This window comes from Myotis yumanensis, unplaced genomic scaffold (assembly GCF_028538775.1).
Source record: "Myotis yumanensis isolate MYYU_CA2020_CCGP unplaced genomic scaffold, mMyoYum1.0.hap1 SCAF_9, whole genome shotgun sequence".
NCBI classification, from domain to species: domain Eukaryota; kingdom Metazoa; phylum Chordata; class Mammalia; order Chiroptera; family Vespertilionidae; genus Myotis; species Myotis yumanensis.
This window is the reverse complement of record NW_027223760.1, coordinates 22309053-22334538: the sequence shown is the minus strand read 5'-3', so window position 1 is coordinate 22334538 and position 25486 is coordinate 22309053. Positions and strand designations below refer to the sequence as shown.

Below are 25486 nucleotides of genomic sequence, written 5' to 3'. Positions count from 1 at the left end.
AAGTGATCTGTACCAATTCCTATAAACTTTTACAAAACTTGCTTGTACCACTCCACAGCGACCAGAGGCTAATAAAAATTAATACCCCTCTACAGTCTCTACTATAATGTCTGTACCTTTTATATACCAATACATTTTACTGGATTAGTTGGACGGTACTGGGCAGCAATGCCGTTCCTGCTTGTTGATGCTCCCCAACCCCCAATTCCCCTTACCGGATGTGGCCATCAGCCAGCAACAGGCAAAGCTCGGGCCTAAACTCTAATACATAAATCACACCATCAGCAACAGCTACATTTAAGAGTTCATAGAGGACCTAGGACGTTATGGCCTCGCAAGCTTTTCCAATGGCTATCCCTTGGCTACCCCTGTAATCCCAACATCCCTGGCATACCCACGTTATGGAAAAATCCGAGTTAATGTCAAAGTACTGATTATCTACACTGGTGCGATGTATACAAAATGCCACCATCACTGGATGAATGGAAGCAAACATCCTATTGAGAGTGACGCTGAATTGATTTCCAAGTTGTCTACGAGTACCATCCAGTCAGACACACGCAGCTCATCTTCATCACTACACGGTTCTCTCAGCTGTGACTTCCAAAGGGATCCTACCGAAGACCCCCGAAACACTGCAAAGCTCAGATGATGCCTAAGCAAACTCATCCTCTCTACACACAAATGCAATATACAGGTTATCTATTTGGACCAGGGGTGGGAAATCATTTTCAGCCCTGCCTAGTCGTTAGAGGTGAGCTAATTAAATGTCTGACCAAATACAGCAGGCTCATTGCTAAGCTGATAGTTCTGTATGGCCCGCCAGCGATGTCATAAATATCCAAATGGTCCTCCGCAGAAGAAAGGTCCCCCACCCCTCATCTGGACCCGCATTTGCACACTATCCAGCACCACGCACACACTTCAGTGATGGCCACCGCTCGGTGTTTAGTTCGCCAAACCTGCCGAATGAGGTCAAACAGGTATCTGTCTTCTGTCAAGTCTCATCCTACGGCAAAGACTACATTTATCAGCGATGACAGTTTTCTACCTCCCAGCAACCTTATTAACGTTGACTGTATGGTCCATGCCAGGGAGTCCATGAAAATTCAATTCTCAAAGACACTCTCCTGCGAGCTTCGACAGGTCGGAATTGAGACAGAAGGCCCTCGAGTTTTATCAGGAGACCCACGGGGCTTTTGCCTCGATGCCCAGGCAGCTTTCGAAACTGCAAACTGCTTGACTGGCCTCTTCACCAGGGCAGGTGCGGGGAACTGAGTTTTTACGTGGGGCACGCTAAATAAAAACCAGGATTAAGCACTGGGGCCAGCAACAACCCAACAAGGTAAAAACAATGCCCTGGTCAAGCCTTTAAAACCCCCTTCTCCGTTGCCGACTGAAGGATGCAGCTAAATATGGGAGCTCGAAACATTCGGCTTTTCTTTAAAACGACACAGCTCTTTTCTGTTTCCTGTTTTGTTTTGTTTTTAAATCACATACTGTTTTCGTGCTTTCTTTCCCCACTTGTTTCTACACCTTCAAAGTCAGCGAACACGACTTTCCTGGCAGATGCGCCGCCCGCTCGGGAGAGGCTGGCAGACACGAGCAGGCTCGCGAGGGGAAGGTGGCAGGGAGCTTGACAATGGCACTACCCGGTGCCCTCTGACCTTCAGGAGATCAACAAGTGGCCCTCGAGCCCGAGGGCCCGGTGAGTGCGGGGCCCAGGGACAGAGGACGAGGACGAGGACGAGGACGTGGCCAGCCAGGCACAAAACAGTGCCCCGCAGGACGTGAAGCCGAGAGCCGGGGTTCGCCGGCAAAGCCCCTTCCCAGAGCGCGCCGGGGGTGAGCGGCGGCCTCTGCCCCGGCTGCGCGCCCAGGGCCACGGGGTCCGAGCCGGCTCAGGCCCACCTCCCCGAACTGGCAGAAACACAGGCCGGGGGCGAGGGAGATCCCGGCGGCGCCGGGAGCGAAGCCCGAGGACAAAAAGAAAGCGAAAAAGGACGAGGCTGATGAGAGAGGGGGGCGACCCCGCGCACTTACCTTGCCCGCTAGCACCGGAGCCCAAGGTGCCGCAGCCGCCGCTCACCCACCGGCTCCGCTTGCGCGCGCCAGCACCGCCTAACCGGAAGCGGCCCCTCGCCCCGCCCCTGCCGCCTCGCCAGCGGCCTCCCGACCAATCAGCAACAACCGCGCAGCGGACGCAGAGCTTCCTTGGGTCGCCATTGGCCCCACAGTCGAGTAGCCGGGATTGGCTGGAAAGCGCCACGTCCCCGCCAGCGCGCCCAGCTGCGTGGACCGAATCCCCGTCCAGCACTGGCCCTGAGTCCGGTGGGGACGGCGGGCCCCAGCCCCCTCGCCCCGGGCAGCTTGTGGGCGCGGCCGCCTGCATCCGCTCCTGGGTCACAGCGCGTGACTGGGCCTCGGCAGGGCTTCTTGGATGACCCTGCTAGTTACCTCCTGCCCCAGCGCCTGGGGTTGGAGCCATCCCACTGTGCTGTGAATGAAAAAGGGGCCACTTGCTAAACCCGAGCCGCTCTGGGGAGGCCTCCACAGCGGGCCTTACAAACTCAGAGGCCAAAAGCAACCACACCGGACAGTCTGAACATAAAAGAAGTCTGTCTAAAAGCGGGTCAGGGTGGGTGATAGCTTCCTTGACAAAGGTCAATCTTTTTTAAAATTATTTTTATTTATTTTTTAAAATATGTTTTATTGATTTTTTTACAGAGAGGAAGGGAGAGGGATAAAGAGTTAGAAACATCGATGAGAGAGAAACATGGATCAGCTGCCTCCTGCACACCCCCTCCTGGGGATGTGCCCGCAGCCAAGGTGCATGCCCCTGACCGGAATGGAACCTGAGACCCTTCAGTCCACAGGCTGACGCTCTATCCACTGAGCCAAACCGGTTAGGGCAATCTTTTTCTTTTTAATATGTTTTTATTGATTTCAGAGAGGAAGGCAGAGGGAGATACAGCAATGATGGGGATGGAGCCTGCAACCCCCGCATATGCCTTGACGGGTTATAGAACCCTGACCTCCTGGTTCATAGGTTGATGCTCAACCACTGAGCAACACTGCCTGGCGACAATGGTCAATCTACCTTAACTGAGGCTATTGCCTTAAACAATTTTTTTTGTTTGATTTTTTTTTTTTTTTTTTTTTTTTTTACAGAGAGAGGGAGGTAGGAAGGGAGAAAGAGGGAGAAACATCGATATGTTTTTCCACTTATTTATGCATTTATTGGGTGATTCTTTTTTTTTTTAATTTATTTTATTGATTTTTTACAGAGAGGAAGGGAGAGAGACAGAGAGCCAGAAACATCGATGAGAGAGAAACATCGATCAGCTGCCTCCTGCACATCTCCCACTGAGGATGTGCCCGCAACCCAGGCACATGCCCCTGACCGGAATCGAACCCGGGACCCTTCAGTCCTCAGGCCGACGCTCTATCCACTGAGCCAAACCGGTTTCGGCTATTGGGTGATTCTTGAATGTACCCTGACTGGGGATCAAACTGGAAACCTTGGTGTGTCCGATGATGCTCTAACCAACTGTGCTACCAGGCTAGGGTCTCTATTGTCTTCTTGCATCTAAAATAACATACCTTTGAAATGTCCAAGTAATCTTTTCCAGACCCCCTCAGTGCACAATCATGGGCACCAGAGCCCAAGACCACAGAACCCTTCATTGTTTTCTTGTCCCTCGCATACCATCTCTATATGCTGTAAATCTTAATTATTCCCTATCCTGTACCCACCAATGTAAAAGATGTTTTTCTCCATCTTGCTTTTTAGCCAGTCTCAGAGATTCCCCAGTTTTGCTCTCTCCTACTTCCCTAATCTACCACCAAGGGATTTCATGTAACCCTCCTTACATCTCCTCCTTTTATTCTCATATATAAAATAAGCTACAGCCCTAGCTGATTTGGCTCAGTGGATAGAGCATCGGCCTGCAGACTGAAGAGTCCTGGGTTTGATTCCAGTCAAGGGCACATGCCTGGGTTGCGAGCTCAATCCCCAGTGGGGGGCATGCAGGAAGCAGCTGATCAATAATTCTCTCCCATCATTGATGTTTCTATCTCTCTCTCTCTCTTTATTCCTCTCTGAGATCAATAAAACCATATTTAATAAAATAAAATAAGCTACAAAACTGCCATTCTCCAGAGCATTTTCTCGATCCATTTAGATTTTGCTTCCTGGCAATTGTCATCAGTGGCTCAAATAAATTCATAAAAATTGTCTACAGGTTTGAACATTTCTTATGCCAACAGTATCAACCGCTAACTGTATTGAACAACCTCAACTTCTTTCCCTTTAGTACTATCTCCATGATGGGGTCACCTAGAGCATGAGGAAAGTGAGGGACAGTGAAAACCCAGAAGGAGCAATAGATTGCAGGGTTGGTAGGGTGGAAGGATATTGGACTCGGGGGGAAAGATAGGAGGTGGTATAGCTGAAGAATGGCAATAATGGATTATTGACAAACTCTAGGGTAAAATCAGGGGAGTCAGTGGCTGAGGAGGGTGGAGGACGAGACCATTGGGCAGCAGTTCAAAGAACAGGGACCATGGGAAGAATCATCTATGTGGCTATCGAAATCACTAAGAATTAGAACCTAATGCTTCCTTGGAGCTTACACCCAGGAGCTTACTTTTTAGCTCTCCAACAATTTCAGTCTGAAAACCACTTCAGTGAAGAAAAAGACCCTCCTAGGAAATCTTGAATCAAAGCAAGATCTCCAAAAACACTTTCCAATTGGAAGGGTGGGCCGCCTTTCTGAAATACTCATAGCCTGGTTTTTATTGAAGGTGAAACACTGCCCATTTTAAAAAGAGGCTGGTCCATGGGCCATCTGACAGACACGCATTAATAACTCTCTCGGTCTATAATCGATGAACCACTGATTTCACCTGTGCTGGGGGCCTGTATGTCCTCTCTATGGAATTGATCATTTAATGAGCACTAACAAGGTGTGTTGACATTTCAAGGGGGTGTCATATATGAAATAAATCGAGCCAGTGTTTGTAGGGCTGAGACATGAGCAAAGTTAGCAAGTTTAAACACAAAAGAGAAATCCCCTCTATTCTCACACATCTTGCCTGACTACCTCCTGCAGGAATCTTGTGTAGATTCACACCCAAGCCTCCATTTGGGGCAACAGGGCCCGGCTAGCAAGTCCAAGTTAGGGATGGGCTAAGAAAGAAGGTCCCAAACAAATCAGAAAAGTGGGACTAACAAGAAAACCTGAGGGGTGGGTGGAGGTGGTAAAAGGTACAGGGGGGATAAATGGTGATGGGGAAAACAACCCCAACTTCTTTGAAATGAAGAAACATGAAAAAAAGAAAAAAGAAGAGCTGGCCAAAAGGGAAAGAGAGAGGCCCTTGGCTAGAATTCATACCTGGCCCCTTATACTAGTCTAAGCAGAGAAGAAAACACATTTTTTTTATACGGCCTTACTTTCAAGTTTTAAATTAGGTAAATAGAAGCTTGGTGAGGCATCTCTCAGAGGTATATTTCTTCTCTTGTTCTCCAGCTTCTCTCCCAAGTCTCTCCTGTTTCCTTCTCTTACCACCTCTCCATATCGCCCGTCTTTTCTGACTTCCTCCCCCCACCTTCCTCTTCACCTCCATCTTGTTCTCTTCCACCTCTCCTCTGATTCTGCTCCCCTTTCCTCCCTTTTCTCTTTCTCTCGGTGGTCCTGGCCCTTCCGAGAGCATGTCTTCTTGTGCCTGCCTGGTGGTGGAAAGGAGGCGAGGAGGTCACAAAGTTACGTGCTGGATAATGCTTTTCATCTGGAAGCCAAGCTCCCAAACGGGTCTCCAAGGAAAGGCTATGCTATCCGCGGGAGGTGATGCTAGTTTTTCCTTGGCTGCAGCTTTCTCCTTCTCTCCATCCAGACAGAGTCCCTCAGGAAGTTGAATGCTGCAGAGCGGTGTTGGCGAGGGCCGCTTCGATTCTCCCCAGTGTGAAAGGGTGGCTCAAATAGAATTTCCTGTTAATTTAAGAGAGAACAAATTCAATAAGATATAGCTTGCCTAAATAGCTCTTCTGTGGGCACACAGGTATTTGTGTTAATTTTTAAAATTGTCAGCTATTAATAACAGGTATCTTATAAGAGTTAGTGGTTTATTAATAATATTTGACTTTAGAAAACAGAAACCACTCTACCTACCTCCGGTTACACCAGTGGTTCCCAACATGGAGCACATGACCCACTGGAGGCAATTTGATTTTTAAGGGGGGCGATTTGAGAATGAGTTATTGACAGTGAATTTTTTGCATTTCTTATGGTTCTAGGGGCCTCATATACAGTATATAAATATATATTGTGACATATTTATGCACTTCAGTTCCCTATTATATGTTTTGAAACTTTATTTGCTATGTTTTCATATCACTTCATATTTTTACTATTTTTTAAACAATTTCTTAGTGATTTCTTCCTCAGTACTTCAACTGTCCTTTCATTCTTTTATTTTTCTCTTTCATGGATGCTATGTTCTTTGGAAGCTTGTTTAAAGCAAGTTAATGGCCTTTTTGGTGTCCTCCACATGAATAGGAGTTCACTTTTTGAATAATAAGAATTATATGTCACGGCGGGGGGGGGGGGGGTGGGCATCAGGATGTTAGAGATGCTTAGATGGGACAGTGCCAAAAACAGGTTAGGAACCACTGGGTTAGACAGAGGCACATAGGAAGTAGTTAATGAATGTGTGTTAAATGAATACATGGATGGATGCGTGGATGGATGGGTGGGTGGGTGGATGGGTGGATGGATGGATGGGTGGGTGGATGGGTGGATGGATGGATGGATGGGTGGGTGGATGGGTGGATGGATGAGCCTCGGAGCATGGAGAGATAAGGGCTGGGCCCAGGGAAGTTGCCCCTACTCCCACCCCTCCTGGCCACGCTCCTCCTCACTTTCTGCAGCAGACAGTTGGGGCTCCCCAGGAGCTCTGAAAAGGAAAAGGGAGAGCCGGCTCCTCACCTCCCTAGAAGCAGAGCCCACGGAACTGCAGAGGCAGCCCTCACGTCTCCACCCACAGAGAGAAAGCAGCTCTAGTGACAACAGTGCCATCCCAGTCTCTACCCCCTCAGAGCCACTTTGTAGGAACTCACAAAGGCCTCTGAGGGCTCCCGAGGTGCCACACTCAGCGTTTCACTCAGCCCAGTTGGAGGTAAAGAAGAACAGGGCAGGAGGAAATGGCTGAAGTGCTGTGGCTGGCACCCCCAACTCCCACCCTTAACTTCCAGGCAGTACCCTGGGGACCCAGGATCTGAACCCCTGCCTGAGGTCAAACTCCAGGTCCGTCCCCTGGAGGCAGCCAGATGAATCCCATGACCATACCTATGAATAGAGTCAGCTGTGGCCTCGTGGAGGCTGCCAATGTGCTGAGGAGTGAGAGGGGCTGCGGCCCAGAGGGGTTCTCCCTTTCCCACTCTCCATAGGTGAAGGAATCCCTCCAACTGAGGTCGCGGGTGCACGGAATGCTGTCTTCACTGGAATTATCTTTCTCTGGGTCAAAAAGAGGAGGCATTTGTTTGCACTTTAATTCACAGAGCATGCTCACAGAGTATGGCCACCATCTGCGGGGTGTTTATTACGGGTCAGGTACTATTCCAAACAATTATGTGTACTAATACTCACTTAATCCTCACAACGAGCCCGAGAGGTCAGCACTGCCCTATGAGGAATCTGAGGCCCAGCAAGGTTAAGTTACTTACCCAGGGTCACATAATGAGGCAGAGCCAGGACTCAAAGCCAGCCAGCCTGGCTCCGGAGCCCACGATTTTAGTGCTGTATCGTGGGAACAAGGCAATGCCAGTGAAAGGGAGGAACCAATGTGGCTGGAGAGGTTAATTTCGTGAACTTGCCCAGGAGATTCAGCTAGCTGAACTAGCAACGGGCTTGAACCCAGGTGGCCTTAAGCCAGATCCTGTCCTCGGTCCACTTGGCCTCAGCTCCTCAGAGGATGGCTCACAGCCCAGCAGCTTTGGCATCGCCAGAGATCATGTTAGAAATGCAGAGTTTCAAGGGAACACTTTGCAACCTCTGTATGAATGTCTCTATCTGCTGTGCTATGCACCTGAAACTAATACAAATTGGTGCTGAATGCAAAATGTAATCGAAAAAATTTTTTTTAAAAAAAAGAAGAAATGCACAGTTTCAGGTTCACCCAGAGCCACTGAATCAGATTCTGCATTTTAACAAGACCCCAGTCTGCACATTCAGGTTTGGGAAGCACTTCAACAGGTCACACCACCTGTTGATGGAGAGTTGAAAGGTTTAGCCACCCAGGTAAGCTCCGGGGTTCTGGTTTTTCATAATGTAGCTCTCTCTCTCCCTCTCTCTCTCTCTCTCTCTCTCTCTCTCTCTTCAAAGTTCCAAGAGGCTGGAGTGTGACTCCTTCTGACTGAGAGGGTACACTGCTTGGTCCAAAGAGAAAACGAGTTTCTTCAGCTCCAAGGAAAGAGAAGGGTCCTGAGGGTTCCCCAGATGACTATTTTTTTAAAAAAATATATTTTATTGATTTTTTACAGAGAGGAAGGGAGAGAGATAGAGAGTTAGAAACATCGATGAGAGAGAAACATCAATCAGCTGCCTCCTGCACACCCCCCACTGGGGATATGCCCGCAACCCAGGTACATGCCCTTGACCGGAATTGAACCCGGGATCCTTGAGTCCGCAGGCCGACGCTCTATCCACTGAGCCAAACCGGTTTCGGCCCCCAGATGACTATTTGAAATCAGCCCAGGGACATCTCGGCAGTGGCAGTTCCTGTGACACCAGATAGCCTATGACTCTGAAATTCTAGCTGTTCTCTGAAGTCCTAGAATATAAATATTGTCTATTTCTGTTTTCCTCAGCCTTAAACCTCAAAGGGTATGGTGTGTGTGTGCACGTGCGCATGTGTGATTGGATGTATGTGCAAAAACAGAAATGAATCACCGTTTTATTATCAGTTACATAACATGAGGAGGCATTCACAGATTTGAAGAAAATGTGGGCCAGCATCAGCTCCACTCACCATTTAGAACGGGGGCTGGGGACTGGCAGCCTCCAGGCTGGATTTGGCCTGGAGATATGTTTTGTGTGCCCACTAAGTGTTGGCCTATACTGTGCTTTAATTTTTTTTATGGGCGGGGAATATGTCACATAAAAATCCAGATTTTTGGCTTCTCTTGAAAAAACCAGAGTATCTAGCAACACCAGGCCTGTGTTCTAGCATGGAAACAATTAATTGAAGCCTTAATTGAAACCTCCACTTTCTCATTGCCACTGTCCCTGACACTCCCTATTGTCTCCTCAATGCTGAAACCAAGTGTCAGCTCAGCTGCTGTTTTACTTATAATAGAGTTGAGAGAAAAGTCAACCATTCCTTAGATCCATGACATGTAGCCTCTTTACCCATTTATACCATCTGCAGACAGTTGAGTGTGTAATCCCTGGCCTGAATGAAAGTTGGCAGAGCTCCCCGGGGATCTACATACTCCTCTAAATTTCTAAATATAACATGAAATTCTGGCTGCTTCCTGAGCCAATTTGGAGGAATAATTTATTAATGTTGTGGTGCATGGATATTTACTGAGCTATTGTGCTCCCAGCCTGGTGCTTGCCACTGTGGATAATTCAGAGGCGTGGAAGAAATTGTAGTATTGGTTGAAGAAACAAGATTGAAACCTATGAAACAATTAGGGAATCATGTAGCAGAGGTTATGACCAAGGAAAGTTTTGTCTGGGCAGAAAGGTGTTGTGAGGTGTACCTGGAAGGATAGGTAGGATTTAGAGTGCAGCATCAGGGGGAGGGGGCAGAGGGAGGATGTCTAAGGGATGGACAAGGACAGCCCACGTATGGCTAGAGCGGAAGATTTGTGCTGGAGAAGGAGATGAGGCAGAGGGCACCTAATTGAGGAGGAGAAAATGACCAATGAGATGGGTAAGAGAGGGCAAGTTAATGTAGAGTCATGCATGCCAAAATGAGTGGATTTGCCCGGCTGGCATGGCTCAGTGGTTGAGCATCAACCTATGTGAACCAGGAGGTCACAGTTTGATTCCCAGTCAGGGCACATGCCCGGATTGCGGGCTCAAGAGTGTGCAGGAGGCAGCTGATCAATGATTCTTTCTCATCATTGGTGTTTCTTTTTTTTTTTTTTTTAATATATTTTTATTGATTCAGAGAGGAAGGGAGAGAGAGAGATAGAAACATCAATGGTAAGAGAATCACTGATCGGCTGCCTACTGCACGCCCCCTACTGGGATTGAGCCCACACCCAGGCATATGCCCCTGACTGGAATCGAACCCGGGACTCTTTAGTCTGCAGGCTGATGCTTTATCCACTGAGCCAAACCAGCTAGGGCTCATCTCTGATGTTTCTATATCTTTGTACCTCTCCCTTCCTCTCTGAAATCAATATATACATATATATATGTGTGTGTGTGTGTGTGTGTGTGTTTAAATGAGTGGATTTGGGGTAAACCAGAACCTGGAGATAAACAGGGAATCAGCTGCTGTTCCAGTCACATGGACTCTGTCTCTTCCCAGAATGCCCTGACTCTAATGCTTTGGCCAGCCTACTTGTCCTCAGCCTCTGTGACTTTGCTCAGACCCCAGGCCTCTGGGACAGCTTCCTGGGAGGAGTGAGGCACCTGCCTTTGTGCCGCTGTGGCATCCCAGGTGTGAGCTCTGAGTGCTGCCTGGAAGAAGAGGTTTGGTAATCTGGGGATTTACCCATCTGACCCCACCAAATTATAAACCCCTTGGAGGGGCTACTGTGTCTTTCTTCACTGGGACTCCAAAGCCTACAACAGTGTTTGGCACTTACCAAGTACTCAGTAGCATGTTTCTGAATGAGCGAATGAATGAATGAACTAGAGGATTGCTGTAGTTCAGGCAAGAGGTGATAGGTGGACGAGGGGAGGATCTGTCGGTATAGGAAACATTTCAAAGAAAGAAATTGGTAGGATTTGGTGCCAAGTTGACTATGGTGGCCAAAGAGTCTAGAGAAACTCAAGATAAGGTATGAAAGGACATCCTGACAGCTAGAAACTCTGGGATGGGGAGCGGGAGACAATTCCATTCCTGCATCTGCAGAGCAAAGGGTTCTCTGAGACACGGTGCCCTGTACCCCCTGTTTACCTGAGTTGTCCTTTTTGGTCTTGGTCTTTTTGCTTCTCCTGGAACTCCAGCCATTTCAGGATCAAGGAAATGAGGGGCAAAGGGGGGAAAAATAGAGATGAAATTCTCATTTTAAATCTTGTTTCTCGTTATATTTTTCCTTGACACTAAAACCTTAGAGGCAGATATAAGCTGTGGCTCTATTGGGTGAGTGAGACACATATTAAAATGCCAGAAGGAAACTAGGGAAGGGGGAGGTGGGGTGGGGTGGGGTGGGGTGGCGGGGAGCAGACCCCGCTGCGGATTTGGCAGAGGAGGAGTGGGTGTGGCTCCATCTGTTGAGTCCTGTGTCTCAGCCATTTATTTCAATTGCTGTAACCTGCATATTGTTGCCAACACACAAAAACGGATACAATTGCAACCAGACTAGAGAGTCTGCCTGAGTGAGGAGAAAAGTCATCCCTCAGGGCTTCATTCTGGGGAATTAAGGAGAAGAAACAAGTGACCGCACAAAGCCATGACTGAGATAACAGCAGAGCAAAAATGAACTTCTCCCTGCTTCTCGCATCCCTTTGATCTGTTTTTACATGACAGCACAGACTGGGTTGCCATAGCTTCCTGGCTGGTCCCTCTACCCCTATTCTCCCTCTCTTCATATCAAATGTCACTGCAACAGCCAGCATGACCTTTTCAACATGTAAATTGGATCATGTTACCTCCCAGTTAAAAATGGTGCTAAGGCTCTCATTACACTCAAAGTCTAAATTCATTTGCATGGCTCCCCAGGTCCTGCCTGGTTTGGTCCCTGCCCACTTTTACTAATGTCCTTCTATTGCCACTCCTCCTCCCGCACTGGGCTTCCTTCCCTTTCTCTAAACTCATCACGCTTCTTCCTCAGGATGAAGTGTCAGTCTTACACTCATTTGTGCCTTTAACCTGTACCACATTTTCCGCCCTTTTTCTGGCTAGTGCCCAAATAAAGGTTTTAATCTCCTCTGGCCTTCTGGAAATATTCAAAGCTCTCTGTGCTAGAGATTGCCAATGGGCCCCCAGGATTTCTTCTTCCCTCCTCCCTTGGGGGCAAGCATCTAATTCTGTATTGGACACGTGCAGAGTAAAGAAGGCATTTCCCAGCTTCCGTTGCAGCTGAGTGTGGTCATGTGACTGAATTATGGCCTATGAATATAAACAGAAGCCGTCCTTCAAATAGTAATTTTAAAAATTTAAATTTTTAACATTTTGAGACAAAAAGTTACATCAACATATCTTGTTCTATTAGAGTCCAGCACTCCCCAGCTCAGAGGTATGACATCTTATTCAGAAATTTAAAAAAAATTTTAAATTTATTTAGGTGACACTTGATCCAGAAATTTCTTAATTATAGATTTCTATATGATATGCACAGTGGAGAGCCAGTATAAATTCTTTAACAGTGGGCAACTAACAATTTTTCTTGTGTTAATATTTTTCTACTTCTAGCCCAAGGCAGCCTTAATAATACAAGTTAATATTTATTGAGAGTTTATTTAAATCTGCCTCTAAATCTGCTAAGGAGTGTGTCAAGCACTTCATGCCTTGGGGCTCACTTAATCTTGACAATATCTGGATGCGGTTGGAACTATCATCATTTCCATCGTGCAGATCTGAAAACTGGCCCCGAGAGTTAAGCCATGTGCCCACGGGCTCACAGGCAGAGCAGTGACTTGGGCCCAGCTCTGTGTGAGCTCTGACCCACCCTGAGAGACTTATCTTCTCAGACTCTGTTGGTTTTACTAACGGCACTCTCAAAGAAAACTTTCTGTTTGTTGTTCTGTGTCTTAACTGCTGGTCCCTGTTGTGACAAAATCTCTTCTTTGATAACTTTGTTTTTCTCTTCTGGTGATCATTACAATTTATTTCTGTCCTCCTTTTTTTTTAAAAAAAAAACACACACACACACACAAAACAAACAACAAGCCACAAATCAAGTTCACTAGGGCCCTAGATCCCACTTAATCTTTGGTCTTGGTTGTAGTGCCCAGTGGAGTAAGTATTTTCAACTTCTGTCTCTCTCATACCAACCAGTCTTTTTTTTTTTTTTAATATATTTTATTGATTTTTTACAGAGAGGAAGGGAGAGGGATAGAGAGTTAGAAACATCGATGAGAGAGAAACATTGACCAGCTGCCTCCTGCACGCCCCCTACTGAGGATGTGCCTGCAACCAAGGTACATGCCCTTGACCGGAATCAAACCTGTGACCCTTCAGTCCGCAGGCCGACGCTCTATCCACTGAGCCAAACCGGTTAGGGCATACCAACCAGTCTTAAGACTCAAACCTTAAGTCATCTACACATACATGGACATTTCCTCAGGCATGGGAAATACAGGCCTGCACAATGGAGCTTTCCAGAACAGGCTATACATTGAGAAAACAACCATAGAAGATTCATAAAGTCCAATCAGAGGCCAGGTGAGTAGGTCAAGGAACCCACAGAGCACACAGTGTTTTAAACAATGTTTTGTTTATTTCTCTGTAGGGACTAGGAACTGGATGAGAAATTAGGTTTTACTTTTATACCGGTGTTACTAACTTATTATTATTATTGGAGAGTTACTTTTATTTATTTTTTTAATCCTCACCTGGGGATATGTTTATTGATTTTTAGAGAGAGGGGAAGGAGGAGAGAGAGAGAGAGAGAGAGAGAGAGAGAGAAGAGAGAGAAGAAAGAGAAATATCCATCGGTTGCCTCTTGTATACACCCTGACCAGGGACCAAACCTGCAACCTTTTGGTGTGCTGCATGACACTCCAACCAACTGAACTACCTGGCCAGGGCACTTTTCATTTTTTATAAGATTCCTCCTCTGGAGTCAAGACTACCATGCTTGGCACGTGGAGGAAGAGAATATGGCCAAGAGAACTGGGAAAAGGTTGCCCTGAGTCAGGGATAACCCTGGGTCCTGAGTGGCAGTATTTCATGCCCCTCCCTATGCTCATTAACCAAGTTACTTGGTTTTTGGATCTCACAGCCCAGGCCATCTGGGCTGCAGAAGGGATGTCATGTACCTGAACCGGTTGTGCTGGTGCAAGTCAGCAAAAATCAGAGAGAGGGCCTCACTCTCCCCCTTGGCCATCAACTGCAGGAGGCTCTCGCTAGGCTTGGAGGCTTGAGGTTTCTTCTGTACTAACTGGATGGGAGGGGAAAAAAAGCAAAACCAGATGGTTAAGACCCTAGAGTCTCTGTATTTTCCTAATATCATGATCCAAACCCTAAAGTGTTAGAACTCAAACTGTTCCATTGGGTGGCCATGCCAGGGGTTCAGAGAGGCAATTCTGAGGCCATATCTGCGTATACCCCCTGGATTGTTATAAATATCCTTTGGTGCCCAAAGGATAACATTGTCATTGAATACTTTATTTTATTTTATTTTTAAAAATGTATATATTTATTGATTTCAGAGTGGAAGGGAGAAGGAGAGAGAGAGAGAGAGAAACATCCATGATGAGAGAGAATCATTGATTGGCTGCCTCCTGCACGCCCCCCACTGGGGATCAAGCCTGCAACCCAGGCATGTGCCCTTGGCCGGAATTGAACCTGGGATCCTTCAGTCCACAGGCTGAGGCTCTATCCACTGAGCCAAGCCAGCTAGGGCTGTCATTGAATACTTTAGACATAATTTAGTACATAACCTATTCTCATTAATATGCTTTAATGTTATCAATAGCCTATTCAGATGCTATTGGTTTTATATTTAAATGTAGGGGAATAAAATATTTATTGTAGGAGTTTAATGAATGTTTTAAAAATTGACTTCTCTAAGAAAAGTCGGATATTGAGCTGCTTTTTACCCCTGATGTAAATTGCCTTCTTTCCTGTTGCCTGCGATACCCCGAAGGTGTTCCAGAAGTACAAGCTGCTCAGAGTCATCCAGTCATTCTTTACTGAGTGCCAGCTATGTGCCAGGCACTGGGGATAGAGCCGTGAAGAAGACAGATAAAAACCCCTGCATTCATGGGGCTCCTGTTGTAGCTCAAGTCAGTCTTACATCACACTCTAAGGCCTGGGGCAAAAAGGCCCTCGTGGCTTCACTGGTGAATTTTATTAAATACTCAAAGGAGTAATAGTACCAAGTCTTCATAAGCTCTGAAAATAGAGGAGGAGGACACACTTCCCAACTCATTCAGTGAGGCTAGTATTATCCTAATACCAAAGCCAGGATATCACAAGAAAACTACAGACCAACATTTCTAATGAACATAGATGCAAAATCCTTAACTAAATGCTAGCAAACCGAATCATGGAACATATAAAAGGGAGTATACATACACACCACGACTAAGTGAAATTTACTGCAGGAACACAACGTTGATTTAACACTTAAAAATCAATGAATATAACACACTATTCTAATAGGAAAACCACATGACCATCTCAATAGATGCAGAAAAAGACATTTGAAAAAATTTAAGACCCATTTATGATAAAAACTCTCAATAAACAAGGAATAAAAGGGAATTCCCTCAATCTGATAAAGGGCATCTACAAAGATCCCGCAGTTAGCATCATACTTAATGAAAGACTGAATGTTTCCCCCCTAGGATTGGGCATAAGCATGTCTGCTTTTGCCATTTCTACTAAAAACTGGACTGAAAGTTTTAGCTAAGGCAATAAGCAATAAATGAACAAATGTGAATGAATTGGAAATGAAGTAAAATTGTTTTTTATTTGCAGATGACATGTATATATATATATATATATATATATATGTAGAAAATCACAAGGAACCACAAAAATACTATGTTTAATAACAAGATTAATATAAAAAATCAATTCCATATACTATCAATGAATGATGCAAACATAAAATTAATAAAACACAATTCCATTTAAAATAGTAGCCACAAAATAAAAAGATAGGGATAAATTTAACAAAAGAAGTGCAGAACTTGTATACTAAAAGCTAAAAAAAACATTGCTAAGAGAAATGAAAGAAGATTGAAATAAATGGAAAGACATTCCAAGCTATATAATAAGAGCCTAATATGCAAATCAACTGAACAGCAGAATGACCAGTGGAACAACCGGTTGCTATGATGCACACTGACCACCAGGGGGCAGATGCTCAATGTAGGAGCTGCCCCCAGCCCGCAGGCCCCAGACCAGCCATTGCGGGTGCCAGTGGGGGCCCCCCCAATCGCCCTGCTGGTCACCCCACAGATTGGCCCTGATTGCTGGTCAGGCCTAGGGACCCTACCCATGCACAAATTTCGTGCACTGGCCCTCCAGTATTCATATATTTGAAGACTCAATATTGTCAAGATGGCAATTCTCTTCTAATTGATGTATAAAATCAACATGTCCTTGTCAAAATCCCAGCGATCTATTTTGTAGAAATTGATAGGCTAATTCTAAAATTTATATGGAAATACAAAGGATTTAGAATAGCCAAAATAATTTGAAAAAGAACAAAATTGGAAGACTTACAACATCCAATTTTAAAACTTACTATAAAGCTACCTTAATCAAGGCATTGTGGTATTGACACAAGACTAGGCATACAGATTAATTAAACAGGATTGAGAATCCAGAAATAAATCCTTACAGTTACTTTCAATTGATTTTTGACAAAAGTGCAAGGTAATTTAATTGAAGAAAGGATAATTTTTTCAACAAATGGTGCTGGGTAAATTGTACATCCACGTGTGAAAACACAAATACTTAGACCCTTTCCCACACCATACACAAATAGTAATGCATAAGGGATCATAGACTTAACTGTAAGAGCTAAATCTATAAACTTCTAGAAGAAAACATAGGGTAAAATACTTGTGACTTTGGGTTGAAAAAGAAAGTATTAGCTACAACACCAAAAGCCTGATCTATAAAAGAAAAAAATTGATAAATTGCACTTCATCAAAATTAAAAACTTTTATGTACTGGGGGTGGGAATGGTTGGGGAGAGGTCAAGGGGCGGGGGGAAGGAGACACATGTAATACTTTAAACAATAAAGAATTAAAAGAAAAAAAACACTTTTTGCTCCACAAAGGCCGCCATTAAGAAAATAAAAAGATGCCCTAGTCAGTTTGCTCAGTGGATAGAGCATTGGCCTGTGGACTGAAGGGTCCCGGGTTCGATCCCAGTCAAGGGCGCGTACCTTGGCTGTAGGCTCCTCCCCAGTCCTGGCCCTGGTCAGGGCGCGTGCAGGAGGCAACCCACAGATGTGTTTTTCTCACATCGTTATTTCTCTCTATCTTTCCCTATCTCTTCCACTCTCTCTAAAATCAGTGGAAAAATATCTTTAGTGAGGATTTAAAAAAAAAAAAGGAAAATAAAAAGACAATTCCCACACTGGGAGAAAATATTTGGAAATCATATATCTAATAAAGGACTTATATTCAGAATACACAAAAAATTATAGCAATTCAAGAAGACAAAACTCAATTTAAAAATGGGTTTTTCAACAAAAGACTTGAATAAACATTTCACCAAAGAAGACTCGAGCTCCTCCTCCGCCATCGCGGTGTGTTCAGTTGATTCTCCTTCGCCACGTCTTCTCACAAGACTGTCAGGATCGAGAGGTTCCTGGCCAAGAAACAAGCAGAATCAGCCCATTTCCCATTGGGTTCAGATGAAAACTGGTAATAAAATTAGGTACAACTCCAAGAGGAGACATTGGAGAAAAACCAAACTGGGTCTATAAGGAATCGCACATGAGAGATGGCTCCCATATTTATGTGGCATCCAGGTTACCTGCACCTTTAAATTACAGAAAAGACCACTACTGACTGGACAGCTGGACATTTTAATTGGGAAATTATTGGAACAATGATATTTCTCTGTTGATTTTTTTCTTCAGTAGTAGGTTGGTGCAGTAATAAATGAGACTTTAAAAAAAGACTTGAATAGACATTTCACCAAAGAAGATATATAAGTAACTAATAAACCCATGAAAAATTACTTAACTTCATTAGCCATTGAGGAAATCAAAGGTGAAACCATTACATATCCGTAGAATGGCTTTAACAAAAAAGACAGACAAAATACTATAGTGTTGGTGACAATGTGGAGAAACTGAAACCCTCATGCATTGCTGGTAGGAATATAAAATGGTTCAGCCACTCTGGAAAACAGTTTGCCAATTGCTTTAAAATTTAAAGGTAAAGTTAACATATGACCCAGAAATTTCATCCCTTGGAGTCAACCCATAACAAATGAAAACTATGTCTATAGAGAAACTTGTACATAAGTGTTCATAGTAGCATTGTTCATAACAGCCTCAAACTGGAAACAATCCAAACGCCCATCAACGGTGAATGGATGAGCAAAATGCGGCAAATCTATACAATGGAATACCATTCAGCAATGGAAAAGGATGAATTAGTTCTGGCTGGTGTGGCTCAGTTGGTTGGAGTGTCGTCTTGTACAACAAAAAGTGGTGGGTTTGATTCCTGGCCGAGAGAGCATGCAACAAATATGCAACAAATTGATGTCTCTCACATCGATGCTCTCTCTCTCTCCCTCTCCTTCCCCTTTTCTCTTTCTCTCTCAAAGATCAATTTTTTTTTTAAAAAAAAGGAATGAATTACTGATCGTCTGTGATTCTGATATGGATGAACCTGAAAAAATTATGCTGAGTGAAAGAAGCCAGACACAAAAGACTGTTGTAGGATTTTGTTTATATGAAACTAGAGGCCCGGTGCACAAAAATTTGCGCACTCGGCGGGGGGGGGGGGGGGGTCCCTCAGCCCGGCCTGTGCCCTCTCGCAGTCTGGGACCCCTCAGGAGATAACGACCTGCTGGCTTAGGCCTGCTTCCGGGTGGCAGAGGGCAGGCCCAATCCCTAGGTGCAGCCCCTGGTCGGGCTCAGAGCAGGGCTGATTGGGGAGTTGGGGCGCTGCCCCCTGTCATGCACAGAGCAGGGCAGATTGGGAGGTTGCGATGCCACCCTCAGTAACGCTCAGGGTAGGGCCGATTGGGGGGTCGGGGCACCGCCCCCTGTCACACTCAAGGCAGGGTCGATGGGGAGGTTGCGGCGCCACCCCCTGTCACGCACAGAGCAGGGACCATCAGGGGGTTGGGTGCTGCTCCCTGTCATGCACAGAGCAGGGCCCATCAGGGGGTTGGGGAGCTCCCCCCTGTCATGCACAGAGCAGGGCCGATAGGGGAGTTAGGGCACCACCCCCTGTCACACACAGAGCAGGGCGGATCAGGGGGTTGGGGCGCCACCCTCTATCACCCACAGAGCAGGGCCGATCAGAGGGTTGGGGCGCCGCCACTGTCACACTCAGGGCAGGGCCGATGGGGAGGTTATGGCTCTACCCTGTCACACAGAGCAGGGCCTGGGGGGGGGGGGGGAGGGGAGTTGGGGCGCCGCACCCTGTCACACACAGAGATGCAGGGCGATCAGGAGGTTTGGCCGCTACCCCCTGTCATGCTGCTCCAGGGGCCGGGAGGTCTCGCGGCTCCACTGATCCCGGTGCTGGGAGGCATATTACCCTTTTACTATATAGGATAGAGGCCTGGGGGCCGGCTGGTTTGCCCTGAAGGGTGTCCTCGATCAGGGTGGGGGTCCCCACTGGGGTTCCTGGCCAGCCTGGATGAGGGGATGATGGCTGTTTGCAGCTGGTCACACACCCTTCAGGGTGGGGGTTCCCACTGGGGTGCCTGGCCAGTCTGGGTGAGGGGCTGAGGGCTGCTTTCAGGCTGGCGGTTGTTGACTGAAGCTCCCAACTGGTCCTTTTTTTCTTTTTCTTTTTTTTTATTCTGGGCCAGCTTTAGCTCTGGCTCTAGCTCTGAGGCTTCCGCTGCTGATTGCGTTCTATAATCGAAACAATGTATAACTCCAGCTCTGAGATCCCGGCTGGCTGAAAGCTGGTTTCTGGGGTTTTGTTTAGCTTCTATATTTGTTACAAAGTTTCTTAGAGTTGCAGCTCAGAGGCCGGCAAGTCAGGCCGGGAACATTGGAGTCTGCAGTCACTGGAGCAAGCAAGCCTCATGTTCGCTTCCAGCTGCCTGGCTGCTGGCCGCCATCTTGGCTGACAGTTAATTTGCATAAGGATATGCTGATTAGCCAATGGGAAGGGTAGCGGTCGTACGCTAATTACCATGTTTCTCTTTTATTAGTGTAGATGTCTAACAAATATGAATTTATAGAGACTGAAAATAGATCAATGGCTGCCTGGGGCAGGAAACAGGAACAGAGAGTGACTTTAAATGGGCACAAGGGAATTTTTTATGGTGATGGAAATGTTCTAAAACTGGGTTGTGGTGATGGGCGCACAATCCTATACATTTATTGGAAGTGTTGAACTGTACACTTACAATGGGAGAATCTTACAGGTGGTTGTACATTATACCTCAATTAAAGGCAGGGATTGCCTTCACAGGGTGCTTACTCACATGTCAGCTCACCTCAGCTCTATCCCTCAGCTCTGGCCTTGGCTGGGGGTGGCAATGGTGCCCACTGACCTTAGAGTCTCCTGAGAGGCTGCAGCCGCTCTTGGGCACCAGACAGTGAGTGATAAGAATCCTAGGGTCTTTGGTGGTGATGGACAGGCCCTTCTGCAGAATCTGAACTAGTCGGATCCAGAAGTGGAAGACAGTCTCAGGATGGTCAGAGTGGAGTCTTAGATAGTAGATCTTCTCTGTGACCGTCCTCAACCGCAGGATGCGTTGGAGCTGGTCACAGACTTGGAGCTCCACGAACTTCAATGGGAGAATCCTGAAGGCATGAAGGAAGACACACATTGACAACCCCATTGCTTCTGATCCAACTCTATCTTCATTAAAATGAGGAGTGTCACGGGGCCAGTGTAGCTCAGTGGTTGGGCATCGACCGATGAACCAGGAGGTCACAGTTTGATTCCTGGTTGGGGCACGTGCCCGGTTTGTGGGCTTGATCCCCAATGGGGAGGGGGCATGAAGGAGGCAGCCAATCAACGATTCTCTCTCATTTTTAATGTTTCTACCTCTCTCTCCTCCTCTCTTCCTCTTTGAAATAAACAAAAAATACGTTTTTTTAAAAATGAGGAGTATCTTCTTCAGGACTCAGGCTTTTGGGGGTGGGAATAGGGCTCAGACTTTGGGGAGGTCATGTTCACCTGGAGAGCTTGTGTAAAATGCAGACATCTGAAGATACCCCTCAGACTCAGTAGGTCTGGGGTGTATCCTTGAATCTGCATTTTAACCTCCAGCCATCCTGCCATGATTTTCATGCTGGTGCCCCAGGATCCTGCTTGAGACAGACAGCCCAGGAGTAGCTGGGGTCACAGGGTTTTTCCATTTCCTTCTTGATAGCACCAAGGGAGTTACTCTGCTCTGCCACAAAGTTGGCCTCACTGTCCAGTCATTGGCCCTATTGCCTCAATCACTCTTCCCAAAGGGGCTAAGGTTCAGGGAGCTGGCTTTGGGTTGAATAGTGGTCAGCTGGGCCTGGGCTGTGCTTGCTGTAGGTACTCCAAAACATAATGGAGATGTTCATCACTCAGGCAACATGGAGAAATGAAGAGTTTATCTGGATTTCTGAGAATATCTAGCGATTCTTTTGTTGTTGTTGTTAATCCTCACTTGAGGATATTTTTTCTTTGATTTTCAGAGAGAGTGGAAGAGAGAGGGAAAGACAGAGAGAAATATCGATGTGAGAGAAACACATTGATTGCTTACCTCCTGCACGCACCCCAACCAGGGCCCAGGCTAGGAAGGAGCCTGCAACCGAGGTATGTGCCCTTGACTGGAATCAAACCCAGGACCCTTTGGTCCACAGGTCGATGTTCCATCCACTGAGGCAAACTGGCTGGGGCTAGAGATTGTTGAATAGCCTACAGATTACTTGAAGAGTCTCAAACATTAAAAAGGGCTGTTTCTGCCCAGCCCGTGTGGCTCAGTGGCTGAGCATCGATCTATGAACCAGGAGGTCACGGTTTGATTCTTGCTCAGGGCACATGCCCGGGTTGCTGGCTCGATCCCCGGTGTGGGGCCTGCAAGAGGCAGCCAATCAATGATTCTCTCATCCTTGTTGTTTCTGTCTCTCCCTCTCCCTTCCTCTCTCTGAAATCAATAAAAAAATATATTTTAAAAAGGGCTGTTTCATCCTAGACAAGCATGATGTGAGTATATATTACAGTTCTCATGACACTTAGCTCCACTCATTTTACTGGTAGGAAAACTAAGATGCATCAAGTAACTTATGCCTCAAACAGTGTATGAGTCTCTTTAATTGCGTGCCAAGGACTAGAACCTGCGGCTCCCAGCCTGTGCTCCATCTGCCGGGTCTCACTGCTTTGTTGCCTCTTGGCAGAGAGATTTCCTAAGAATTCAGTGGGGTGAGTGCAGTGAGGAGGAAAGGGAGCATGTAGATTGGTCCCTAATTCCTGTCCACACAAAGCCTCCCTTGACCCCCTCTGACCACGGTGCTTGCAGTGCGCCCCCTGTCTTAGGTTACCGTTGCCTGAAAAATTAACGTCGCTGCTGCTGACCCCTCTGCTTCCTCCCACCTGGAGTTTAGTCTCAGAGCAGCCTTTGCTCTGGGCCCACCCCCTCCCCCCGCTTGTCCTTCATTCCCAAGGGTGTCGCTCACCTCTTCAGGATGATGTTTGGTGCTGGCGATGGTCTGTTCCACGTCTGGCTCTGCCCACGGTGCCATTTGACGCGGGCCATGAGGAGGATGTTGGGAAGGGGCAGGCAGGGCACGGAGGAGGTCACCCCGAGGGCCATGGTGTAGGAGGCTTTGTAGATGTTGATCCAGTTCCTGTCCTTTTTGACCTGCAAAGCAGCCCCATGGGCACAGCCTGAGATTTGGCAGAAGGAGCAACACATCTCAGCTGAGAGTTTCTCAACTTGGGCAATATTCGCATTGCGGGCAGGGTAATGCTTTGTTTGGGGGAGGGGCTACCCTGTGGACACGGCAGGGTGTTTAGCAGCATCCTCGGCCTCCACTTACTAGATGCCAGTAGCACAGCCCCCCACCCCGCCCAAGTAGTGACAACCAAAAATGTCTCCAGACGCAGCCAAATGTGCCCTGGTTTTAGAAGGCAGATCATCGCTAGGGGAGAACCACTGTTTTAAACCTATATTGGAGAAACAACTGTATTCGTATTGACACTACCTACTGTTGGCATCTGCCCACGAGAACTATCACACAGGAGTTCCCTGGCGTGTGGCACATTTCTGTGGACCCTCCCTAGACTGTTTCCTGGCTTTTCTTTGAAAAACGTCCTTTGGCCCTTCTTTGAGGGGCCCTACAGCCTCCTGCACCTTCCCTGCTCTGTAAGGTGCCTCGTAATTCCCAGGCGCTGAGAAGAGAGCCCAGGCCAGAAACAAAAGTGCTCCTTGTACCGAGGCCTTTGCCTCCTGGGTGTGCATATAAGCCTCGTGTCAGTCGACCCCTTTTACACTAGGGGACCCTGGGATTCAGGGGTGCAGGTCGCTTGCACAGTGATGCCTCCTGGACTGCACTCTGGGCCCAGGCCTCTCTGGGGCCCAGCTTTTGTTCTGTCATCAATCAGCATTTCTGTTCCACACCCTCAAGGGGCATCTTGTTTCACTGCCTCTCTGATCAGCTGCTTTGGGCTTCCTCGGGGAGGAAATAAACTGGGGGAGTCAGATACCAAATCCTCCAATCAGCGCAGAGAACGCCTGGCCTCTCTCCCCCGGGGATGACAACTGACGGCAGGAGAAGCCCTGTCTGGGGCTCTGCAAAGTCAGGGTCAAGTGGGGGTGGCCTTGTATTCCAGGCCCACTGACCGCTCCTTGCCCCAGCGCTCGCTCTGCTCCAGTTCCAGGGACAGACTCTCCTGGCCAGCTCTTGGGAACAGGTTTAGGAGGACCAAGGAGTGCCGGCTGAGTGACTCCGGAGTACCTGGACAAAGTTGCTTTCAAACACCACGGAGTCAGGAAACAGGTTGAATTCTGGAGAGTGAACCATCTGGCAGAGCAGTCCCTCCTCCACACCCAGGCCCACTCCGGGGGTTGGTTCTCCATCCACAGGCAAGAGGCCCCTGAATTCTTCCCAGGCATTCAGGGAAGAGAAAGTTGGATAGGATCTTGTGACTTTTACTGCTTTCGATTTCCACCAAGTCTTTCTAGGTGGAGCTGATGACAACATTTCCGAACATGCTCAGGGGCTTGCTGCACATTTGTCCTGGGACCTCTCTCTGCCCTTCTGGCCTTGGGCAGCAGGCCAAGGCCTGGGACCGCCAATCAGCTCACAATGATGAATGGATGACATCATGAAAAACTAGGGCAAGCCTGCAGGAAAGGGAAATGCGGAGGAGCCGCCCTCTTCCTCCAGAGCGCTTTGCTGGCTCTTTATGCCCTGACATTCTCCAGCCCTTCTTGGAACCCGAGGACCCCCAGAGCTTGCTGAGAAGGAAGTGAGCCAGGAAGAAGTGAGGGAGGTAGTGAGCTGAGGAAGTGAGCCAGGCAGAAGTGAGGGAGGTGGTGAGCTGAGAAGGAAGTGAGGGAGGTAGTGAGCTGAGAAGGAAGTGAGCCAAGTGGAAGTGAGGAAGGTAGTGAGCTGAGAAGGAAGTGAGCCAAGTGGAAGTGAGGGAGGTAGTGAGCTGAGAAGGAAGTGAGCCAGGCAGAAGTGAGGGAGGTAGTGAGTTGAGAAGGAAGTGAGGGAGGTAGTGAGCTGAGAAGGAAGTGAGCCAGGCAGAAGTGAGGGAGGTAGTGAGTTGAGAAGGAAGTGAGGAAGGTAGTGAGCTGAGAAGGAAGTGAGCCAAGCAGAAGTGAGGGAGGTAGTGAGTTGAGAAGGAAGTAAGGGAGGTAGTGAGCTGAGAAGGATGTGAGCCAGGCGGAAGTTGGGAAGCTCCTTCCACTGCTCAGAGGAAAATACCTTCCCTGCCTTTCAACCCTCCCTTACTCTTAATGCAACCCACCTGCCAAAGAGTTTTAAGAGCCGTTTCTGTAAAACCCAGCCTTCCTATGCTTTACATGATGTGGGCCCCCACATGCCCTGGTGTATCTGCAGTAGCCTTTTCTGGTTATGGAGGGAGTTGTTGGTGCCTCTCTGTGCTCTGCTATGGCTGGCTGGTTACTTCTGCAGGCCTAGGTCCCTTAGGAGGTCAAACTGAAGGAGCAGTAGAAGTCATTAGTTTCTTACCCAGAGGCTGGCTTTGTGAGGGTGCCAGCTGGGAGGAATAGAACCCCGATGAGCAGCTCTGCGGGATCAACAAGCCATTCCCCCTCTCAGAGTGACAGTGTTCCTCAGTCCTGGGCCAGAGGAAGAAAGAGCCCAAGTCCTGGGGTGGCTAGATCAGGGGCAAAGAACCAAGCTGACTGACCACTATTCAAGTCCATCTCGGGGAGAAACCGTACTCTAATTTGGACAAAATATCAGGATGTATTAAGTAATGGATTGGCCATAGAGGTCAAATGTGATAAATTCAGAAA

At 47.2% G+C, this 25486-nt stretch overlaps 2 protein-coding genes across 3 annotated transcripts in view; both read right to left on the bottom strand.

The window, feature by feature from the left end:
* Positions 1–2127, bottom strand: part of CALU (calumenin) — a 33751-nt gene extending 31624 nt beyond the window's left edge. For both annotated transcript variants that reach the window (XM_070423852.1, XM_070423853.1), the window contains exon 1: positions 2044–2127. The gene's annotated coding sequence lies outside the window, so the exon portion shown is untranslated. The remainder of the gene's footprint in view (positions 1–2043) is intronic.
* On the bottom strand, positions 1670–24200 carry GARIN1B (golgi associated RAB2 interactor 1B). The gene is made up of 9 exons (XM_070425047.1): positions 23955–24200; positions 22674–22858; positions 20567–20819; positions 17585–17680; positions 14163–14284; positions 11137–11180; positions 7347–7514; positions 2044–2289; positions 1670–1920 (listed from the first exon to the last, which is right to left on the bottom strand). The coding sequence occupies exons 1-9, from the start codon at positions 24198–24200 to the stop codon at positions 1670–1672; spliced, it is 1611 nt and encodes a 536-aa protein (XP_070281148.1).
* Positions 24201–25486: the final 1286 nt, after the last annotated feature.